We start from the raw sequence: 21724 nt of genomic DNA, 5'->3' as shown, positions 1-21724 counted from the left end.
TTTAGATCACTGATGCTGCAAAAGTTTAAATATTGGAAAAGTGTAGCGTTGCTCAAATATGGTAGGGACAAGAGTTTCAATGAGGTAGGTATTATCTTTTATATGGTAAATGTAACAGTATTCTATATTCACCACTGAAGTGATTCTTGATCACAATACATTAGATATCAGTGAAAGTTACACAAGCTGAGACAATTTTCAAATCAGTTTTTACTATTAATAATGCCTGTTCAAGAACTAATTTAATGTGGGGACACCTGGGTGGCTCAGTCGGTTAAGTGTCCAACTTCGGCTCATGTCATTATCTCACAGTTCGTGAGTTCAAGCCCCATGTTGGGCTCTGTGCTGACAGCTCAGAGCCTGGAGCCTCCTTCAGACTCTGTGTCTCCCTCTCTCTCTCCGCCCTTCCCCCACTCATTCATTCGTTCTCACTGTGTCTCAAAAATAAACATTAAAAAATTAAAAAAAGAGATCTAGTTTAATGTGTATCTACTTTCCTGAACTATCTTTGTGATTCTATTCTGCTCCTACCCCTCCATCCCCCAATCCCTCCTGCTCTCATTCTTGGTGGGCATTTAAGAAATACTCATTAAATTTAATACTGGTTATGGGCGCCTAGGTGGCTCTGTGGGTTAGGTGACCGACTTCAGCTCAGGTCATGATCTCACAGTTTGTGGGTTCAAGACCCACTTCGGGCTCTGTGCTGACAGCTCAGAGCCTGGAGCCTGCTTCAGATTCTGGGTCTCCCCCTCACTCTGCCCCTCCCCGGCTCGCACTCTGCCTCTCTCTCTCTCTCCTTCAAAAGTAAATAATAAACATTAAAAATAATTAATACTGGTTCTAATGAAACTTATTTAAGACTTCTGATTTAAGTCTCTACATCGAATTATATAGAGACTGGAGTAATTTTTTTCAGTTGTCTGCAGAGTGAAATTCAAAGTATTCCATAGTATCTTAGACGTTCAAAACACCAGACAGTTCAAGAAGCAGCTGACAATATGGGGGGGATGGCTATACTAACAAAGAAATATACCTATTAAAAACAGCATAGAATTATTATTACATTATCACTGAAAAGGGCCTTAAGATCACATCCAGTTTATATCCTTTAACTAAAGGCACAAATAATTTAATTGATTTTTTTGAGGTCGTATCACTAGTTAGTGGACAAGTCAGAAGAAGCATCAAGATTTCCTGGTTCCAATGGTTCCACTATATACTATTTTTTTTTTAAACATTTCTTTTTGTTTGTTTTTAACTGTGGCAAAATATATATAACATAAAATTTACCACCTTAACATTACTAATATTTATGTTTGCATATTTGAACCAATGCAATATAACAGACACCAGAGCAGCAAAGGAGAACATATTATCACCACATATATATTAAATCTTAATGCTCCCCTTTAGATGAGAGACACATGTAGTGTTTGTAGCAATAGCTCTGCAGAGAAGATGTCATTTTTCTTCCCACACATAGCATGTGCCATCTACTATTTACATTCCCACTTAGGAGAAAGGCCAGCTGTACTATTGCGTTCTGCTAGTTTAATAAGAAAGCCCTATTAATTCTTTCCCAAACCAAATAAGACTCATCGATGAGAACGTACAGATAATAATATAGAACAGGAAAAAAAAAAGTAGTACCCAGCAACCACAGGCATTACCAATCAAAATATTAATAAGAATAGTTCTTACTGTTTTATAAATGCTTGCTGGTGGCATCATTCCAACTATAAAAGGACAAATGAGGAGTCTTGAGTTCTCGATTCTACCCTTCTCTTCTGTTCACCATGGTTCAAGCACAGAGACACTAAAATCTATGACCACATCAAGATGTAGTGAAGAGATTCATTTTGCAATGTCCTGTTTCTTTATTGTTTCAGATAATGTTACCAAGTATGACTCACTTTTCTCCCACCCACTTCCTTATTTAAACTTTCCCTGCTTGAGAGTCAGCATTTAAAATTAATTCACTAACTGGAAGAAAATAAGCCACTGGCTTTTTGCCTATTTGGGATCTTTTTCAGGGTTGGTGAAAACTATACCATACTGTGGATTTCATTTTAGTTAAAGTTCTAAAAACATCAATCAATCACTTTTTACTCTGATATTTTACTATCAGTCAGTCCTTTTGAATTTCTGCCTAATGTTAATGCCACTTAAGGCACAGCACCATAAACAATGCTAAACAGAGGGGCACCTGGGTGGCTCAGTCAGGTGAGTGTCCAGCTCTGGATTTCAGCTCGGGTCATGATCTCGCATTTCATGGGTTCAAGTCCCATGTTGGGCTCTGTGCTGACAGTGTGGAATCTGCTTGGGATTCTCTCTCCCTCTCTCTACCTCTTTCCCTGCTTGCGCATGCACTCTCTCTCTCTCTCTCTCTCAAAAATAAATAAACATTAAAAAAAAAATTTTTTTTTTTTTAATGTTTATTTTTGAGAGAGAGCACACAAGAGCACATGCGGGCAGAGGTGGGGCAGAGAGAGGGAGATACAGAATCTGAAACAGGTTCCAGGCTCCGAGCTGTCAGCAGAGAGCTGGATGCAGGGCCCGAACCCATGGACCGTGAGATCATGACCTGAGCTCAAGTTGGACACTTAACCTGAGACACCCAGGTGTCCTAAAATTAATAAACTTTAAAAAATCCTAAATATTAGATTTAGGACTTGGATTTGTCATTTACAGATTTTCCTATAATTGTCAAATTTTCAATTCTCAACTCTCCCACACAGATTGTTATTTATAATCAAAAAGAGACTGAGCAATGGGAACTTTTTTTGTCCTTGGAGACAAAAACAAACTTTCTATTCTAGGGAACTGTATGATGATGCTTATAGTGCACCTTTGACCCAAGAAATTCCAAGTACTGTGTAAAGGCCATATTTATTAATCTCTTCAAAGCACTATATTGACATGAATAAAGAATACAAATGCAATGGTCTTGTTATAAGAATTGTATCAAAGCTTCTGCTATAGCACAAGTAAATTATGAACGTATCTCACCAGCAAATCAGCTCCTTGTGAGCTTAGATTTTGCACACAGGCAGAAATGCCATTCAAGCAGTTCAATGAACTGCAGCCCTCTTTAGAAAGGATGTGAACTTCCATTTTGCCACAGCCTCACCTCTCTCTAGTACATTACTCATGGATGCCGTATTCATTGACATTTCCTGCATTCAGGCACTTAAGTTTGTGATTTCTTGCATCAGGGACACAGTACTGGCCTGTGAGTCAGAACACCAAGAGGTCCAGGCTATTGTTGTGACCCCAGAGAATCACATCAACTTTCTGGAAGTGATTTCTAGAACTGTTTCTACTTCTATAAATGAATTGCTGAACTAAGATGATCTTTAAAGAGATCATCTTTAAATCCAAGATTAAGTCAATTGTTTTAAAACCATACTAGTTAGAAAAAATTTTTAAATTAGAAGCCTGGAAAGAGTTATGGTTATAATCTGCGGAATAATTTGTGAATAATTCCATATTTGCATCCTTTTTAAAAATTTTTGTTTTTTTTATTATTTGAGAGACGCAGAGAGAGCATGTGTGCGTGCTTGGGTGGGGGAGGGGCAGAGAAAGAGTCCCAAGCAGGCTCCACACTGTCAGCACAGGGCCTGATGTTGGGCTTGAACTCTCCAACTGTGAGATCATGACCCAAGCCAAAATCAAGAATTGGATGCTTAACTGCCTGAGCCACCCGGGTACCCCGCCCCCTCCATATTTCTGTCCTTACTTGAAACATTTGCTGGTTCAAGTTACTCTTCCAGGTCTAGATTAGAAATGTCTGAAAAGCAAAGAGTATACAATTTCTTCTTGCTTATCCCGTAAATATACTAGGGATGTGTCCCTAACATCTAGAGCAACAAAGAACATTTTCTTCCTATGCAAGTAAAAACAATAAGCTTGTGGTTTTCCTACATTAAAGTCTTCAGAACGTTCTGACTCTTGAAATCACAAGAGAAAGATCAACAGAAACTACACAAGAAAAAGTGAAGTATTTTCTCATAGAGTAGAGGAAACATCCATTAGCAGCTAGAGCTTAAAACTTTTAACTGGTAGTGTGGGTGATCTGACTCATTGCTTTCACGAGTGCTATTAAGTAGAGTTTTAAGACAGTAGTGGAACAGGTGGTGCTTCCTCCTACTTCTGAGCCAGTCTCCCGCTTTACCTTCATCTCCTGGTGCTGGTCCAGCTGTTCCTGTTCCAGAGGGCTTTCTCCATCTTCCCGCTCTTGCACGTTTGCTTCCGCATCTGCCCTTCCTTCTTCTAGGGGGAGCACTTGGCTGACAGTGGAGGTCCTGCAGCTACTATCCGACGCGTTTCCATCATAGTCATTTGCCGTGGGTGATGCGGGTTCTGTGGTAGTTTTCTCCTTTCCTTCTCCATTCACTAAGTTCATAGCAAGCAAGGGTTCTGAAGTTTGAATAGGAGTATCTGGGCTAAGAGTGGCCGCTTTATCCTCCTCACACTCCATCTGGTTTTGTGCTGCCATCACACCATTAGCCACACCAGTCTGTACACCCTGAGTTGGATCTGTGTCATTTCCCTGCTTCTGTGGTGGATGCTGGGAGAGGAGCTTTTGCTGAGGGGTGGTTGTCAATTTATGCCTTCCTGGTGTCCTAGGAGCATTCAGGTGCACAGCAGAATCTTTCTTCAAATCACTGTAATTTGATAATGTGCTAGAAGATAAAATACAAAAGAAGGGTGAAAACACTGGCATGGGAAAGTTCTATAAGACAGACCAGCTTATTCCAGCTGAAAGGAGGTATAAGTGAAGACTTTCCTCTGACGGTTTTAGAAATGTGGATTAGAATAGGTGGGTATAGTTCTCAGTCTCTTGGGATACTATACACCCTTAAATAAACATTTCAATAAAGATGATAAGACTGAGCATTAGCTACAGGGTCTGGAACATTTCCTTAGGCTGTTTATCAGTATGGCTCATTTGTAAGGACAGAGATGTGAGAAACATTTATAGTTAATAAAGCCATCTTTTTCCAAGATTTTACTTTCATAACATTTTAAAAACAAGTATAGTCAGCCCCTCAGTTTATCAACAGGTTGGAAACCAAAGGTTACTTTTGTTTGGAAAGCGGAACACATATTCTCAGAAACTTTGTCACCTGCTCTGCCATAACCTAACTTATCTCTCTGCTTCCACTCTCCACCCCTTGGAATCCATCTCTCTAGGTCAACCACGGAGGTCGAACTCTCTGAGGGCACCCTGTACACTTACAGGTAGCCTAGCATTCTGACAATGGCTCAGGATTGTGTACACACAAGCCCCTGCTAGCCCCAGCCTTGTTCATTTCCATTCTTTTCCCTTGCCGTGCTCCTGCCCCTCCTGCCTCCTTGCTACTCCCACATTCCCAACAAGCCAATGTGTGCATCTAAGGATCTCTGCAGCTGTTGTTCTCTTTGCCCAGACAACTTCCCTAAGACATTGGTATGTCTTAGGTATGGGAAGGCTGACTCCTTCCCCTCATTCAGGATTCTGCTCAGACATCACCTCCTGGATTATTCTATTATAGCACACTCTACCACCAACTACACATCTCATTTTAGTCTTCCTTAAAGCCCTTGTTATTACTTGATATTATATATAACTCTTAATAGTATACAATGGAACCTAACCACCAATATATTACAATGTCCCTATAGAAATATTTGCATAACATTTTAATCTAGGATTCCAGGGAGGAAAAACATAAATCTCTGGGCTGCAGTCTTGGAGAGATTCCTATGACCTAATAAGGAGACAAAAATGAGTACAGACTAGTAGTCTGTGAGGGCGCGGAACATGCCTATCATGTTCTCTCTGTTTTACCCCCACCGCTTAGCACAGTGCTGGAAATAGGAAAGTGCTCAGTAATCAGCAATGAGTAACTGTGATTGTGATGGTGATCATGGCAGTAATTCATAACAGCAGCTAACATTTATTTTAAAGTTTTTTTTAATGTTTATTTATTTTTGAGAGAGAGAGAGACAGAGACAGAGACAGAGACAGAGAGACAGAGACAGGGCATGAGAGGGGGAAGGGCAGACAGATAGAGGGAGACACAGAATCTGAAGCAGGCTCCAGGCTCTCGGCTCCGAGCTGTCAGCACAGAGCTTGATGTGGGGCTAGAACTCTGGACAGCGAGATCATGACCTGAGCCAAAGTCGGACGCCCAACTAACTGAGGCACCCAGGCACGCCCAGTGGCTAACATTTATTAAGTGCTGGAAAGTACACGGTATTCTTTACATTATTTGTTTCTACTCATAATAATTGAAAACAGGACCCCAAAATAGGGAAATTGAAGCTTGGACACTTACATAACGTGGTGGCATCACATGGCTAAGAAATGATAAAGCTAGAGTCCAAACCGTAAAGACTGACTCTAAATTCCATGGTCTTAACCCCACATTGTAACACACTAGAACATGAAAGATGGAGTGAGAAGCAAGGGATCAGGCTGCATACAAAATGTGGGAATAAAGTCCAGAGGTGGCCTCTTCCCCAGAGCAGACTGATGTTACAGGGTAGAGGACACAGCAACACGGTTCACGGACAGTGCTGAGATGTGCATTTCCTTCTCCCTTCATTCTACTCCTCCTGGACACTGCTGATCTGGACTGGAGAATGGAACAGAGAACAACAGACAGCAATAAGGTAATGAGGGAGGAAAAAAAGACAAGGTAAGCTCAGCATCACAGGAAGGGAAGGAAAAATCTGGCAGGGGAAAATGTCACATATATAAAGTTGGTCGTTGTCAATATAAATAAATATCACATACTCCACCATTAATATTTGCCTTCTGGGAGAGTATACCCTTAGCCTAGACAATTTCTCAAGCAGTCTTTGGACATTTGAATGGTAGGGTCTTCCTTTTCCTGCCCACATCAGTGTCCAGAAACCCAATAGAAAAATCTTCAGCAGTTCCTCTGAACCAAACTTTAGACTTGCTTGGGATTTTTGGAAAGAATAGTTAGGCGTGAAAGATAAGAACTTCCTGTAATAAGTAACATGCAGGGGATATGCAGGTAGAGGTGGGATAGGGATAAGGTGGGGAGAGGTAAGTAAAAGCAGTGGTTGAGCCAATACATATATTCCTGCTGGTTTGTGGACACCAGACCGTGCGGAAAAACAGTTGGCCTTGAAGTGCCTTAGGAAAACCAGTGTTCAGTTTCACGGAAGATGTTATTTCTTTCTATAATCCTGAAATCTTTCATAGGTTAAAAATACCAGTTTGTCTTATACCCCAAAAAACCAAAAAACCTAATAATACATACATAAATACATAAATAAGTAAATAAAATTTACATGCTCCAACGACATCCTCCAAATCATTCATCTTAATAGTGTTACCTGCATTACTGCAGAGCAAAATTCTGATTCCTAGGTAAAGTCTTAATAGGGTGGTCTAATAGTTGGTGGTCTATGATCCCACTCTTCCTGTCAGTTTACTGTGGTAACTTGGCCTGATGAATCTCTATTCCACAAAATGCTAGTCTGAGTTGTAATAACTGGGGTGAAACCTGAGAGCTGCACACACTGTAGGCGCATGGACATCACTCAACAGGAAATACAACTTCCATTCAAGTCCTGTAGACTCAATGCAATGCTAACCCATTCACACACTTTTAGGGCCAGTTCCTACTAGTAATACCTCACTAAGAACAGACAATCGTTTTTTAAAACTGGCAGCAGACTCTGCTACAAGTAACACCCCTTCACCAGATTTGCCAAAATGCTCACGTTACATTCTATCTACACTTAAAGCCAGTTTGCTTAAAATGTCCTAAGCCACAACATCTCTCTTTAGATACAACCTTCAAACTTTGCATCAAAAAATGACTTTGAATCTGTGAGGTTTGAAAGAGTCAAAGAAAACTGGTATTAACAGGTGGAAAAACTACGTCCATTTTGTGTATGGGCAGGAATGCAAACAGTTGGGTTACCAAAATGGTGAGAATCAGAAGGCTCAACCTGTTAATACTGACCCACTCAGGGCTTTCTTTCTTTTCTTTTCTTTTTTTTTTTAATCTTTTTATTTAATGTTTATTTATTTTTGAGAGAGAGAAAGACAGAGCATGAGCGGGGGAGGGCAGAGAGAGAGGGAGACACAGAATCCAAAGCAGGCTCCAGGCTCCGAGCTGTCAGCACAGAGCCCAACGTGGGGTTCGAACTCACCGACCGCGAGCGAGATCATGACCTGAGCTGAAGTTGGACGCTCAACCGACTGAGCCACCCAGGTGCCCCATGGGCTTTCTAAAGCCACCCCCAGACCAGGTATGCACTACAGACAGGGGTCCCGGCTCCAGGCCTTCCTGATATTTCCTGATATTATGCAGTCACTGGATTTGGCCCTGGGAATCTGCACACGTTAAGGGTCATTCTCTGTGCTACTGAATCAACTTGCCCTGAGAAAAAAAAAATTTAACTGTTCTTTCCTAAATCATTCTAGTAAAGATTACTATAATTTAAGGTAGCAAAGGTATTAAAATTCCTACTTCAGAGGGAAAGATGTTGAAGTTTTAGTGTTTATGACTCAAGTGCCCACAATTGATTGGGAATGAAAAATGAAGACAAGCTTCTGGACTCCTTGTCAAGAACTTGTTACTATAGTCTCATTTTATTTTAAATGTTTATTCGTTTTGAGAGAGAGAGAGAGAGAGTGAGAGCACAAATTGGTGGAGGGGCAGAGAGAGAGGGAGACACAGAATCCAAATCACCCTCCAGGCTCTGAGTTGTTAAGCACAGAGCCCGACATGGGGCTCAAATCCACGAACCACAAGATCATGACCTGAGCCCAAGTCAGACACTTAACCGAGTGAACCACCCAGGCACCCCAGCATTTTAAATGAGGGACATTGTAGTTTTGCACTTGGTCACAATTTTCAGAAGATTTTTGAAGTATTTCCAAGCTATGATCCACTATATAAATAACAATACATCCTGCAAATAAATCATGAAATCACCCAGTGGGAAACCATTCCCAAGTATTACACCAGAATAAATGGAAACATTTAGCTTCAAGGATGAAAGGGAGGCTATATATGTTGCTTAATTAAATACAGACTTTTGGTGACAGATAAAATTAAAATCCTTCTGACAAATTTTTTTTTTAAAAACTTCTACTTACATCAGTGATGGGCATTCCAAGAAAAAGCAACTGAGGTCATATATGAGTTTATTTTTATCTTTAAGTGAGAAATACACTTTTCACCTACTTTTTTTTGAAACCTTAGGACTAAAGAATACAAAATTGTATCTAATAAATGCAAAACTGAGCATGCATTTTGCTGCTGGCAATATCTCTTCCTTACAAAGGAGGGAAGAGAGGGGACTAGGGACTGAATGGGTACTGAAGACTCCTGTTAAATAAAGTGGGTCAGAAAGAAGGCCACAGAGATGGCACAGGCCGGCAAAAACTACATGCACAAACATACAAAGTGAGAAACAAAGAGATAGAGGCAACCTCCTGCTCTTCCAACCCAGACATCTAGCCACAAACAGAAGGATGCAATGGAGTAACCCAGAGTGACACAGGCAGATACAAAGGAAATGAGAGAGTGTATCTATTGATCTATACAGCACACAGCATGATAAAAAAGCTTCTGGCACAGAGTGCTACACACCAGTCATATACAGAAAATGGTAATTCATATTAGGGCAAGTTTAAATATTTTTAAAATTTACTCTTTCCAAAAGCCTACCAAACCTAGTAGAATAAAATACTTTTGAATTACAGAATCTATTACTCTATCATCTTAAAATGAAACAAACAGCTTTTCTCTCCCCACGTCCTTTTCCCATTGTATACTAGCTCTTACCTGCCTCCTTCAAAGCGACTGATGAGATCAGATACCTTGCTGGGTTTTTCTTTTGAGACACAAGAAGCAGAGGCAGGTTTAACTTCCTCCATCCTTGGTTTTGCACTAGATAAAGCTTTATGCCTGGGAGTTTGGTGTATATTAGACGAAGGTGGATTCTGCAGATGTAATGGCTTTGGAGGCACTGTCGACAAAAAATGAAAACAATTGAATATTTCACTAAGATGTGTTCCACAACAAACATATTTCATATCTCATGCAAAAATCTTCAGCATTATCAAGCTTCTGTAAAGGGGTCTGTCAAGCCTGTATTGAATCTTAATCAACAGACTTCCATCTATCTTAGACATTCGCTGTGTCCTGTGGAAATCCCATCTCCAAGAATCAAGCGGTTCTTTTAATTTTAGGTCATTTTAAATATGGCCTTATTAAACATCTAAGGATCTATATATTTCTATGACCTTCCCAAGCTTATTAGAGATAACACAGCAGTTATTTATCTAAACAGAGAAAAGAAAGTACTAAGTTTGAAACTAATTCCCAGGGATACACTGCTTGCTACAAAACAGATTTTCTAACAACAGAGTGTTAAGTAATATACCAGAATCCAAAGCTAGTAAATTAGACATAAAAGCCAACAAAACAACATCAAACAACACTAATTACTGTAGCATCTTCCCATTTAACAAAAACTCCTTATCTCATTTGATCTTAGAGGAAATCTTTTGCATCACAGTCCTTTGAGGTAGGTAGCGTTATTCACCTCTTATGTCTATGAAGGCTCAGAGTGGTTAAGTGATTGGCCTGGAGGAATAAGGCTGATCTGATTCCATGACTGGTACCCAGACTCTAGCTCCTTCCTCCTCCAGCACTGCTCCTCATCACACATCCAGCAAAAGGGGTGATAGGAGTTCTACTAGTATTGTCTGCTATGTTAATTGTTGCCTTGTATTAACAGATTCGTTGCTTACTACTAAGCCCTTCCCTCAGTTAACAGATCATTTCCTGAAATCCTAAAATCCACAGAATTTCTCTTAACAGATGAGGAATTCTGTAGATGAGAAAATATAATATGCCGTAAGTGCTTTACCAGTATAGGAATTACTTCAGTTTTGAAAATCAATATACTTTGCCTCTTAGATTAACATTCTGGGCAAAGGATTATAGAACATGTATGTATTTTTCTATAACTGGTTCTAACAAATTAAATAAAATCATCTTTTTTCTTTTTTTAAACCCTTCTAACTTCCAGAAGAAGGGAGGAGAATCATGTCTCCTAATTACATGCCCCATTTTCCCCCAGCTGGTTATCCTGGTTTTTAGTCATCTCATTTCTTCTATAAACTCGGCTAGCTGACAGTTGCCTGATGCTCACTGGCCCAGATGTCATCATTTCTATGCCAGTTATCAATTCTTTCAGAGAAGAAGAAGAAAAACATATCACAATGAACTAGAGGTAGAATAATTAATTCACCTCATTCCCTTTTGAGGCAAGAAGAAAATCCCGATTAAAAAAATGATATGCTTCTTTTATATGGAAATGGAATTATTTTCCAAGATCTGCTCAGTGGGGATGGTTAAATATAGTATCCATTGAAAAAGAAGGGACTTAAGTAAGTGTGACATTTGTCAATTTTAAGGAAAAATTTCCTGTGTAGAATATATACCAAAATAGCAAAGTAGGACAAGATCCCACCAAAAAAGCAGTTTTAATATCAGAAATAATTTCAACATTCCTAATTAGAATATTCAAAAAAGGGAGTGAATATGTTCTTTATAGCCCGGTAAAAATGGTTATATAAATATTGTTATGAAATTCTTGTAACTCATCCATCCAGAGTTTACTCAGTGAACATGACTTACTTATTACATATCAGACTCTCTTAGATGCTTAGAAAACTCAAATAAGATGATACATACCTAAATAAGTGTGACATTTGTCAATTTTAAGGAAAAATTTCCTGTGGAGATATATACATATCAGGCATTTTCCTGTCTCAACTATGCCTATCTCTTAAACTGTTTCAGAGGATAGTGTACTTTTTCTCCAAAGTGTTTATAATAAATTATTATGATTAGGTAGTCAAACAGTATTGCACCAACCAGAAATAAAACAGTAAGTATATTAGAGATATAAAGCTTTCTCTTTCACAAGATTGGTGTTCTGTGAGGGTAAGAAACAAGTTTATTTTGATCACAAATATATTCACAGTAACCGCATGCACAGTGCTTGGCAAATTTGTGGAATACACGAAGGAACAAATTAGTGTTATCAAGGAGTTCATCGTCTAGTGAGGAAACAGCTTAGCGATGTTGGGAAAGGTGGGCATTGGGGTGTTTTAGAAGCACAGAGGAGGCATCTATCTCAGCAAAGGGAGACAACCCAAATGGAAAATAAAGTAAATATGCACATCTTAAATAAAAGAGTACAAATGTTACAGGTATATGACAAAAATCTCAAGATGATGCATGAATGGCTAACGCATCAGAAACACGGTCCTAGGGGGAAATAATGTGTATTTTGGTCAAAATCTGTAACTGATGTAAAAATGACTGTCTTTCCCTCCCCCACCTCCTCTCTCATCATTTCTCATCTTTCTTTTACCCAACTTCCAAATGCTTTCTGGACATCTCCTCGGTGTTCTATCAGCACCTCCAGTTCAATCCTGAAACTTAACTTACTACTTCTTCCCGCTGTAGCCCAAGGGATGTAAAGTAAGAAAAACAGTGTTCAACCTCGCTAATAATTAGGGAAATGAAAATTAAATTTAAAATACGATTCTATTTCAGCACCGTCAAGTTAACAAAAAAATTTAAATCTGACAATACCAAATGTCAGTGAGGGAATCAGACAATATGAAATCTCACACATTCTGGGAGGGAGTATAAATTTACAGAACCATTAAGAACTTGACATTTCCAGGGGCGCCTGGGTGGCTCAGTCGGTTAAGCGTCTGATTTCAGCTCAGGTCATGATCGCACAGTCCGTGAGTTCGAGCCCCGCGTCGGGCTCTGTGCTGACAGCTCAGAGCCTGGAGCCCGTTTCAGATTCTGTGTCTCCCTCTCTCTCTGCCCCTCCCCTGTTCATGGTCTGTCTCTCTCTGTCTCAAAAATAAATAAACGTTAATAAAAAAAAAAAATTAAAAAAAAAAAGAACTTGACATTTCCAAAATATATATCCTACAGCAATTCTTACATATCTATACAGAGCTTTAAATTTTTTAAATTAATTCAGTATTACTGAATACGTATTAAGTTCTATCCACTTGATATTATCAATGAGCAAAGGAAATGAAACAAAAAAGTCCAATAAGTAAACCATATATGAGAAGGTGGTGAGAGCTAAGAAAGAAGGGGGAGGGCTCAGAACAAGATTAAAGGGATCTGGAATATGGTAGGAAGTGCAGATTGCAGTATTAAGTAGGGCATTCAAAGGGGGCCTCTTGGAAGGGTGCAGATTTGAAGAAGACTGGAAGTTGGGGGAGTTACCTTGGGAAGAGCATGCCATCAAGTAGAGAACAAGCTAGAGATAATGGAAGCCAATGTGACTGAAGACAAAGCAGCAAACAGGCAAGAGTAGGTACTGAGGTCAGAGGGAGGGCATGATAATGTAGAATCTTGGGGAACACTGTAAGAATAGTGACTTTGAGTGAAATGAGAAGTTGCCACAGACTTCTGTGAAGATAAATAACATGACAGGACTTCTGTCCAACTGTGTCACTCTGGCTGCAATGTTGACAGTGCAGAGAAACAGGGTAGAAGCAGGGAGAAGGGTCAGGAGAGTACTGTGGAAATTCAGCCAAGAGCCAAGAGTACTTAGAAGAAGGCAGTGAGGAACATTGGTTTCCAGGTATGTTTTAAAAGCAGACTTCCTGGGACAATTGGGTGGCTCAGGCAGTTAAGCTTCGGACTCTTGACATTGGCTTAGGTCATGTTCTCACAGTTGTCAAGCCCTGTGTGGGGCTCTGTGCTGAGTGTGGAGCCTGCTTGGGATTCTCTCTCCCTCTACCTCTGCCCCTCCCTTGTTCATGCTCTCTCTCTCTCAAATAAACTTAAAAAATAAATAAATAAAAGTAGACTTCCTGGAAGAATAAATGTGAGGTATGAGAGAAAGAGAGAGGAATCAAGGATGACTCTGGAGACCTTCAGCCTGAACCACTGGAAGGATGGAATTTTCATCAAGGGACAAAACAGGTAAAGCAATTTTTGGAGGGAAGATCAGCAGTCCAGTTATGGACATGCTAAGTTTGACATTATCTAGTTGACTATAAATAAAATGGGCTTATTACAGCCAATTTTATAGACCATAAGTACAATAAAACAATTTACTTAAAAATTTCCAACCATCCAGGGGCGCCTGGGTGGCTCAGTCGGTTGAGCATCCCACTTCGGCTCAGGTCATGATCTCGTGGCTTTTGAGTTCGAGCCTCGTGTTGGGCTATGTGCTGGCACCTCGGAGCCTGGAGCCTGCTTTGGATTCTGTGTCTCCCTCTCTCTGCCCCTCCCATGCTCACACTCTGTCTCTCAAAAATAAGTAAACATTAAAAAAAATCCAACCATCCAAAATAATTACTGAACATGAAAAAAACCCCCAAATTAATAGTTTAAATTTGGGGATTACCAGAAGATTTGGTTACTCTTATTTTACTTACTATGAAAAACAATAGTTGGCTTTTTTTTTTTTTTTAAAGCAAACCCTACGCTTAACATGGGGCTTGAGGGGCGCCTGGGTGGCTCAGTTGGTTAAGTGTCTGACTTCAACTCAGGTCACGATCTTGTGGTTTGCGGGTTCGAGCCCTGCGTCGGGCTCTGTGCTGACAGCTCGGAGCCTGATGCCTGCTTCGGATATTGTGTCTCCTTCTCTCTATGCTCCTTCCCCATTTGTGCTCTGTCTTTCAAAAATAAATAAACATTAAAAAAAAAAAATGGGCTCAAACTCATGACCCTGAGATCAAGTGTCATATGTTCTACCAACTGAACCAGCTAGGCGTCCTATATAGCTGGCTATTATTAATGCATTATACATTTATAACATATTATACTTTAAAAATGGGACATTACACATAGAATGCTTTACTTTAAGAGCAAATGGAATAGGTTTGAGTACTTTACATTTACTTAAATTATTTAGGCAATAATGTTTCAAAGTTCATGATACTTTTTAAACATTAAGGTTTAATGATTGATAAGTGATAATATGTAGGCTCTATCAAAATAATTAACTATGGAGAATGTTGTGGATCAAAGCTCCTAAGAGAAAAAGAACTATTAGCTTTAATTGCCAAGGAAGTTATTTTGAGTTATGTCTAGCATGGCAGGAAATAGGCCAATATTAAAAGTGGTAAACAAGAATAAAGACTTATGTTGGAAGTTGCTCAGTAATTTATTTGTTTGAGTGGTAGGATCGGTATGAAGTGAATAAACCATTGTTTTCCAAGGCTTTAGGGTATTTCTGAGGCTGAGGCAAAATAAGCCCTAACTATTGAAGGAATCCATTTCAAAAGCTACAGGCTCTTACTTACATTCAAATGTAAGCTTATGTCATCTAAAATTTAGCACTTTTATTGTTTTAAAAACCATAATTCTTCAAAAATACTTGTTGGTATTTAATTGATATAATGACATGCAACATTATTTTCATTTCAGGTGTATAATATGATCCAATATTTGTATATATTGCCAAAGGATCACCAAGGTCTAATTAACATCCATCACCACACAGTTAACATTTTTTTTTTACGTGATGAGAACTTTGAAGATCTCTTCTCATAGCAATTTTCAAATATACAAAATCCAGTATTATTAACTATAATCACCAAGCTGTACACTATATCCCCATGACTTACTTACTAGTAAACACAAAAATAGAAACCTGATATTGTTCCAGACACGTTAGTATATAATCACCATGAATAAATGTATTTAATATTGTGCTTCCTTTTAAATATCACTAAAATTGGGGCGCCTGGGTGGCTCAGTCAGTTGAGCGTCCCACTTCGGCTCAGGTCATGATCTCATGGCTTTTGAGTTCGAGCCCCGTGTCGGGCTCTGTGCTGGCAGCTCGGAGCCTGGAGCCTGCTTCGGATTCTGTGTCTCCCTCTCTCTCTGCCCCTCCCCTGCTCTCTCTCTCTCTCTCTCTCTCTCTCTCAAAAATAAACATTAAAAAAATTTAAAAATAAATAAATAAAATAAATATCACTAAAATAGATTGTAGCTATGATATTATTAGCACTCCACATGAGGAAAAAAAAAACACATTTATTTATGAGCTCTTTTGAGGATCCAGATCAGAGTTTCTCAAACTACTGACATTTCATAGCTGATAATTCTTTGTTTTGAGGGGGCTGGCCTGTGCATTGTAAGACGCTGAACAGCATCCCTAGCCTCTGCCCACTAGCTGCCATTAGAAACTCCCACAAATGGTGTCAAGCAAAAAATTCTCTAGACAATACCAAGTATGGGCAGTGGGGTGGGGTGGGATGGAGTGGGTGGGCTGGGGTGCGGGGTGGGGCTGCAAAATTGTCTCCAGTTGAGAACACTTATCTAAAATAAGAATTTTCAGGGCCCTTGGGTGGCTCAGTCAGTTGAGTGTTGACTCTTGACTTCGGCTCAGGTCGTGATCTCACGGTGCTGAGAAGTCCTGAGATCGGTCCTGAGACTAAGCCTCGCTGCTTAAGATTCTCTCTCCCTCTCCCTCTGTCCCTCCCCCCACTCATGTGTGCACTCTCTCTCAAGAAAAAAATAAGCATCTTCAATTAAATTAAAATTACATAATGGAGCTTAAAGCGTCAGTAGGCTCACCATTCACGATTTGCAATTAAGTGGGAATAAAGATATCAGTGTGATAATCTCTTGATGTGTGCAGGAAGTCCCCATGATATCCCTTTGCTTTCTCCCCTTCAGTTATCCAAATATTCTTAAGAGTTTGGAGAAATTAAAAGTAAGCTTCTCTCCACTAGAGGGTGGAGAACACTTTCATTTGGTCAATAAGTAGTCCTCAATCTCTTTGGCAGCTGATCTGACAATACCAAGATGTAGCCTTCTCTCCTGAATGTTTTTCTCTATATGGCACACATTCTTCCAAGTCTTAAGCAAAGAACAGCAGAAACAAAATAGAGGAAACATGGTAATGGAGCTGGGAGCCAATTCAACAAGTGTTGCTGAAGGCATGCTCTGCTATGGAGGGACTGGCAGTACAAAGGCAGAAGAAAACTAAGATGGACGAGTGAAATATATTCTAGGTCAGACTGCAGTGAATGTGAAAACACAACATACGTTTGAGGAAACACAAAATATCAAGGGTTAGGGTGGGGTTAAAATTTTAGCTGGGGAACTAGGGAAGGGCCAAACAATGAGTGAGAGTACTTTTAAAAAGTATAATGCTCTCTAAAGTCATTTATTTAAAATCTGAAAATAGTCCCTATAGTTATATAAAATTATATTAACCCATATTCAAAACAGGAAGTAAATATGTATTTAAATATCAAAATACTGACTTCTATTAAACTTTCATTAAGCTACAAACAGCAAAAGCAAGCTCAAGTGTTGTCTCTCTAAAGAATATGATTATTTTGGCACATAGCTCAGGAAGGACACTTGTGTAATTTATCTCAATGAACTATGAAAAACAATGAAGTAATGCATCTTCCCAAAAAAGACTTTATTAAATAATGAAATTCCTGTTTGTGATCTGGGCAATTACATAAAACTGAATTGCATTCATTTTTTATAGTCTTACCTCATTTGATCTTTGTCAGCTGAGGTCTAATGAGCAAGAGGGAACCTTGTATTTTGTAAATAAAATAGCTTAAATCATGCTCAAAAAAATGTCTATGTTCATATTCATATGAATTATATAGGGAGAAATATGGCCAAAATAAAAGGCTATAAACTCATGAATGGACCATTCATCTGAAGCACCAATTATTTGACCTTACTTGACAGTCATACTTGATACGACTACAAATACAGCTACCAGTGAGAACAAAAAGGAAAACGTCCCATAATCTGGAAGATAAGCTCCTTTTAAAGGTCTCTTTCAGAAATCCTAAAAACATAAGAACTTTAAAGAGTAACAGTCACTCTTTTATGATAGGTTCTCTATAACTTTTTTCCTTGCAAGAACAGGAAAGAGACCAAAGTTAATACAACATAAATCAAAATGCTCAGCATTTGGTATAAATAAAAATTTATTCGGCAGAAACTACACATTAAATCATAGTAGAGCTTAGCTTTGTGTTAACGTTTCCAAAGGCCTTACTGTGTACCATCAAAACTGTAATTTTGTGCTTCTCACAGTTAATACCTGGTTCACCAGAAATTTATTGCTAAAAGGAAATGGTTCCTGAACAAAATATTCAAAGATTTCCACCATTATAATTGTTTCCTCCCCTTGTTGGCTGCTCAATTCCTGAATGGATGAGCCATTTATTTCAATTTCTGTGAAGCCTTTTCAAGCCCCAGTTCCTGAACAGTAGAAAATCACATTTACTAAGTATGTTAAGCACGGTTTTACAATGATCTGTTTCACAGATCCTCTGAAATCTAGCAAGGCATACTGACTTTCTGACAGCACTCATTCATTTGTCACATATTTATTATGCAAATAGTAAGTTAGGCCCTGTACGAGGTCAAGCATAATACATGAAGTGTCCCTGTAAGGGGACAGTAATTCCAGCAATGCGAAAAGAACCCTAAGAGAAAAAATGTATAAGGTGTTTTAGGAGCAGAACAAATACCCAACTCTGCCTGAGACTGATTTTTTTTCCCCTGAAAAAAATAAATGCACCCAATTCCTCCCATTGAAAGCTTAAAACTCTTTCTTAGTCATTATCATTCTTCTGGATAGCCTTCACCAATGAACAAAACACCCAATCTAATTAAAAAAGGAAAAGAAAAAGAAAAAACAACCCACCAGCATACCTTGTGGCTTTGGACTTGCAGCTGAGTGTTTTGCTGGCGTTTTTCCATTTATTCCCTGAGCCTCTTCATCAGATACATTCTGATCAACCCGTGGGGTTGTGCTGCTTTTCACACAAGGTGGAACTAGAGTGATCTTTGGACAGGTACTGATGCCTGGGAGAGTTGAAAAAGAAAGGACAGGTAAATACAGAGGTGGAGCACAGCTATGTCACATGACCTAAATTCCTTTTTATCCCGTAAAACAAAAACAATCACAGTTACAAGACTAAGCATAGAAATATTTTTCCCATGTGTACTGGCCTTGACAGAATTTCTTGGGAAAGATCTCATTCCATGTGTTGAGAAACCTCGGTAATGCACGCTGACAGAGATCGAGCCCCTTCCTCCCCCACCACACACACACTCCCTCTCTTCCTCCCTCCCTTCCTTTCAGGGCCACAGAAAGGGCAGAATGCAGCTGCTACTGGTGAAGGAGAAGACAGGAGGGCCCCAGCATTAATCTGCTGAAAGCTTTCCTTTCCAGCAGCCAGTCACCAGTCATTGAGTGACTCTAAAGAACAAAGCAGGAAAGCACCAACATGACAGCTGACCTAACGACTCTAGAAGAACGGCTCGATGAATAAAGAAAAAATACATATACCCTTCCCTCACTCACTAGTTTACCAGAGTCCAGATCTACATCTGTAAGCTAATACCCATGTTTTCAACAAAAGGATTATACCGATTATACTGTCATATTTATAGCTCAAAACTCTAAAATGTCGATACTGAAAGGCATCATGAGACCAAGATGTAGAAAAATAGATAAACTTTGAGTCCTGATTTAAGAAGTTAATTGTTAAGTTTCAGAGACTTTTTAAGAAATCGTGTGCCAGTGCTTTCTCTTTATACTACTCAAACTTTCCTTTCTTCTAGTTGACATAGTGATATTAACAATAGACTAGACCCTGCTTAGGAGAAAATACAATTTCTACCAGGGAGATCATGATCCATTTAAGAAACTATCATTGGTTTAAAAACAGAGTTTCATTTTTACAGAATCCAAATAACTAAAAACAAAACTAGGAGAGATAAAAAGCCTTAATTATTCAAAACAAGAAAAGCTAATAAAACCCAATCAACTTTTTACTGAGTAAAAAAATTCCCTTTTATTTCAATTGATTATTAAACAGTATTGATTAAAATCTGCACATACTACTGCTTTATTTTCTGCATTCTCCTTGAAATTTATCTTGGTAAAATAAGTTTTAGAAGATATTAACAGTTTTAAGTATTGTCAAGAAGTTTTAGAGACCCAGTGCTGAAACAAATTAAGTGGGTTTTCATCAGACACCCTTCTGCTAAAATGAGCTGCTGGCTGGATTAAACATTCTTTAGCCAAACAGAAGGCTTTGAATGCAAGATCTAGAGATTATTTGACAGCATATTACTGCAATTGTAAACAGAAGAAATAAAAGGTTGAATCTTTAAATGTGTGAGCCTATCTACTTTTTTAGAAGAACTGGGTGAAGTAGGCAAAGTCTATCTCTAAATCTGTAGCATGACATCCAACCACTTAGTCTTTTAGGAGCATTGGGATGTTGGTTCCACAGTGATCTCAAGGATGGTTTGGTGGTTCTAAAGGCCACCTTCTGGGGTCTGGAAGTGTGGCCTTGAGACAAAAGAGTGAAAAGCCAGAGCTTAGCTCCAAATCAGAGGCAGAAACTATAATGCAATTGTAAAATGAGGCACTGAAAGAATGTGATCTATAGCAACAAATCTATAAAAAGAAGGCAGTTAATGGGTTAAATGAGAAAACGGGAGGATACTGAATCTTTGAAAAATAGATCAACACTGTTACACATTAAAAGATGACACCACTTTAAGAATTAGCCTATTTAGGGGCGCCTGGGTGGCTCAGTCGGTTCAGCGTCCGACTTCGGCTCAGGTCACGATCTCGTGGTCCGCGGGTTCGAGCCCCGCGTCAGGCTCTGGGCTGATGGCTCAGAGCCTGGAGCCTGCTTCCGATTCTGTGTTTCCCTCTCTCTCTGCCCCTCCCCCGTTCATGCTGTGTCTCTCTCTGTCTGAAAAATAAATAAACGTTAAAAAAAATATATATATTAAAAAAAAAAAAAGAATTAGCCTATTTAGAAACAAAAAAATGTCTTGAATAAATAATAACTTGAAATTAAAAACTAGGCAATTTCCTGAGAGCAAACTTTCAGGGCATGATGTGTTTTATGCAGGTGTCATATTTATTAGAGAAGATTTCCCACGAATGTGCCAAAATGCCTGCAGTAAGAGATCAGCAACATATTCTATTTTCTTATAAATCCATTAAAGTCATGTTTATAACATTTTTTTTTGCCAGTGGCAAAAAATCTACAGCCAGAAACTTGATTTTAGATCATTGCTTAATACCAGTCTACAAACTTCAGCCACTATCACAAAGTATGAAAATATGGTTAAAGACACAGAAAACACATTTTTAAAGGGTTAAGGGGGGGAAAAAGGGCAATGACAAATAGGCAACAGAGACTAGTTGTGGCTGCAAAGCCAAAAATATTTACAGTCTGGCCCCTTACAGGAAAAGTTTGCTGACCACTGCTCTAAGTCAGACACATCATGGTAAAGAAAATGTGCCATAAAAAAGGACCATTTTATTAAATGCTCATCTTCTGACACTTTGGAATAGCAATACAAAAGAAGACTTTTGAGTGTCTATGACGCACTCAGCCTACTCACATTTGGAGACAGTTCTTATTTGGGTGCCAATTACACAATACAGAACTGAAACCAAAATTGTAACCAGGTGGTCCACCCATTCAAGAAATTTTATATTAACTTTTAGATTCCAATTTACCAAGAAGGTGATTAAACAGTTAATCTTGGGCACAAATACAACTAGTTTACGTTATGTTAGTGTGGGGGAAAGTGTCCTATTTAAATAATGTCTCCTCCTGAGTATTGGTAATCCAGTTTCAACCACTGGTCCTACC

General features: G+C 39.0%; 1 protein-coding gene across 3 annotated transcripts in view; it reads right to left on the bottom strand.

The window, feature by feature from the left end:
- FGD4 (FYVE, RhoGEF and PH domain containing 4) overlaps positions 1-21724 on the bottom strand; it is a 129038-nt gene that overhangs the window by 81736 nt on the left and 25578 nt on the right. For all 3 annotated transcript variants that reach the window (XM_042992084.1, XM_042992085.1, XM_007090721.3), the window contains exons 2-4: positions 18747-18899; positions 9825-10008; positions 4175-4685 (exon numbers count right to left, since the gene is read on the bottom strand). In XM_042992084.1, the coding sequence (XP_042848018.1) occupies positions 4175-4685; positions 9825-10008; positions 18747-18899 (848 nt within the window). The remainder of the gene's footprint in view (positions 1-4174; positions 4686-9824; positions 10009-18746; positions 18900-21724) is intronic.

The sequence above is a fragment of the Panthera tigris genome, chromosome B4, assembly GCF_018350195.1.
Source record: "Panthera tigris isolate Pti1 chromosome B4, P.tigris_Pti1_mat1.1, whole genome shotgun sequence".
NCBI lineage: Eukaryota > Metazoa > Chordata > Mammalia > Carnivora > Felidae > Panthera > Panthera tigris.
This window is presented reverse-complemented; position numbering and strand designations above follow the sequence as displayed.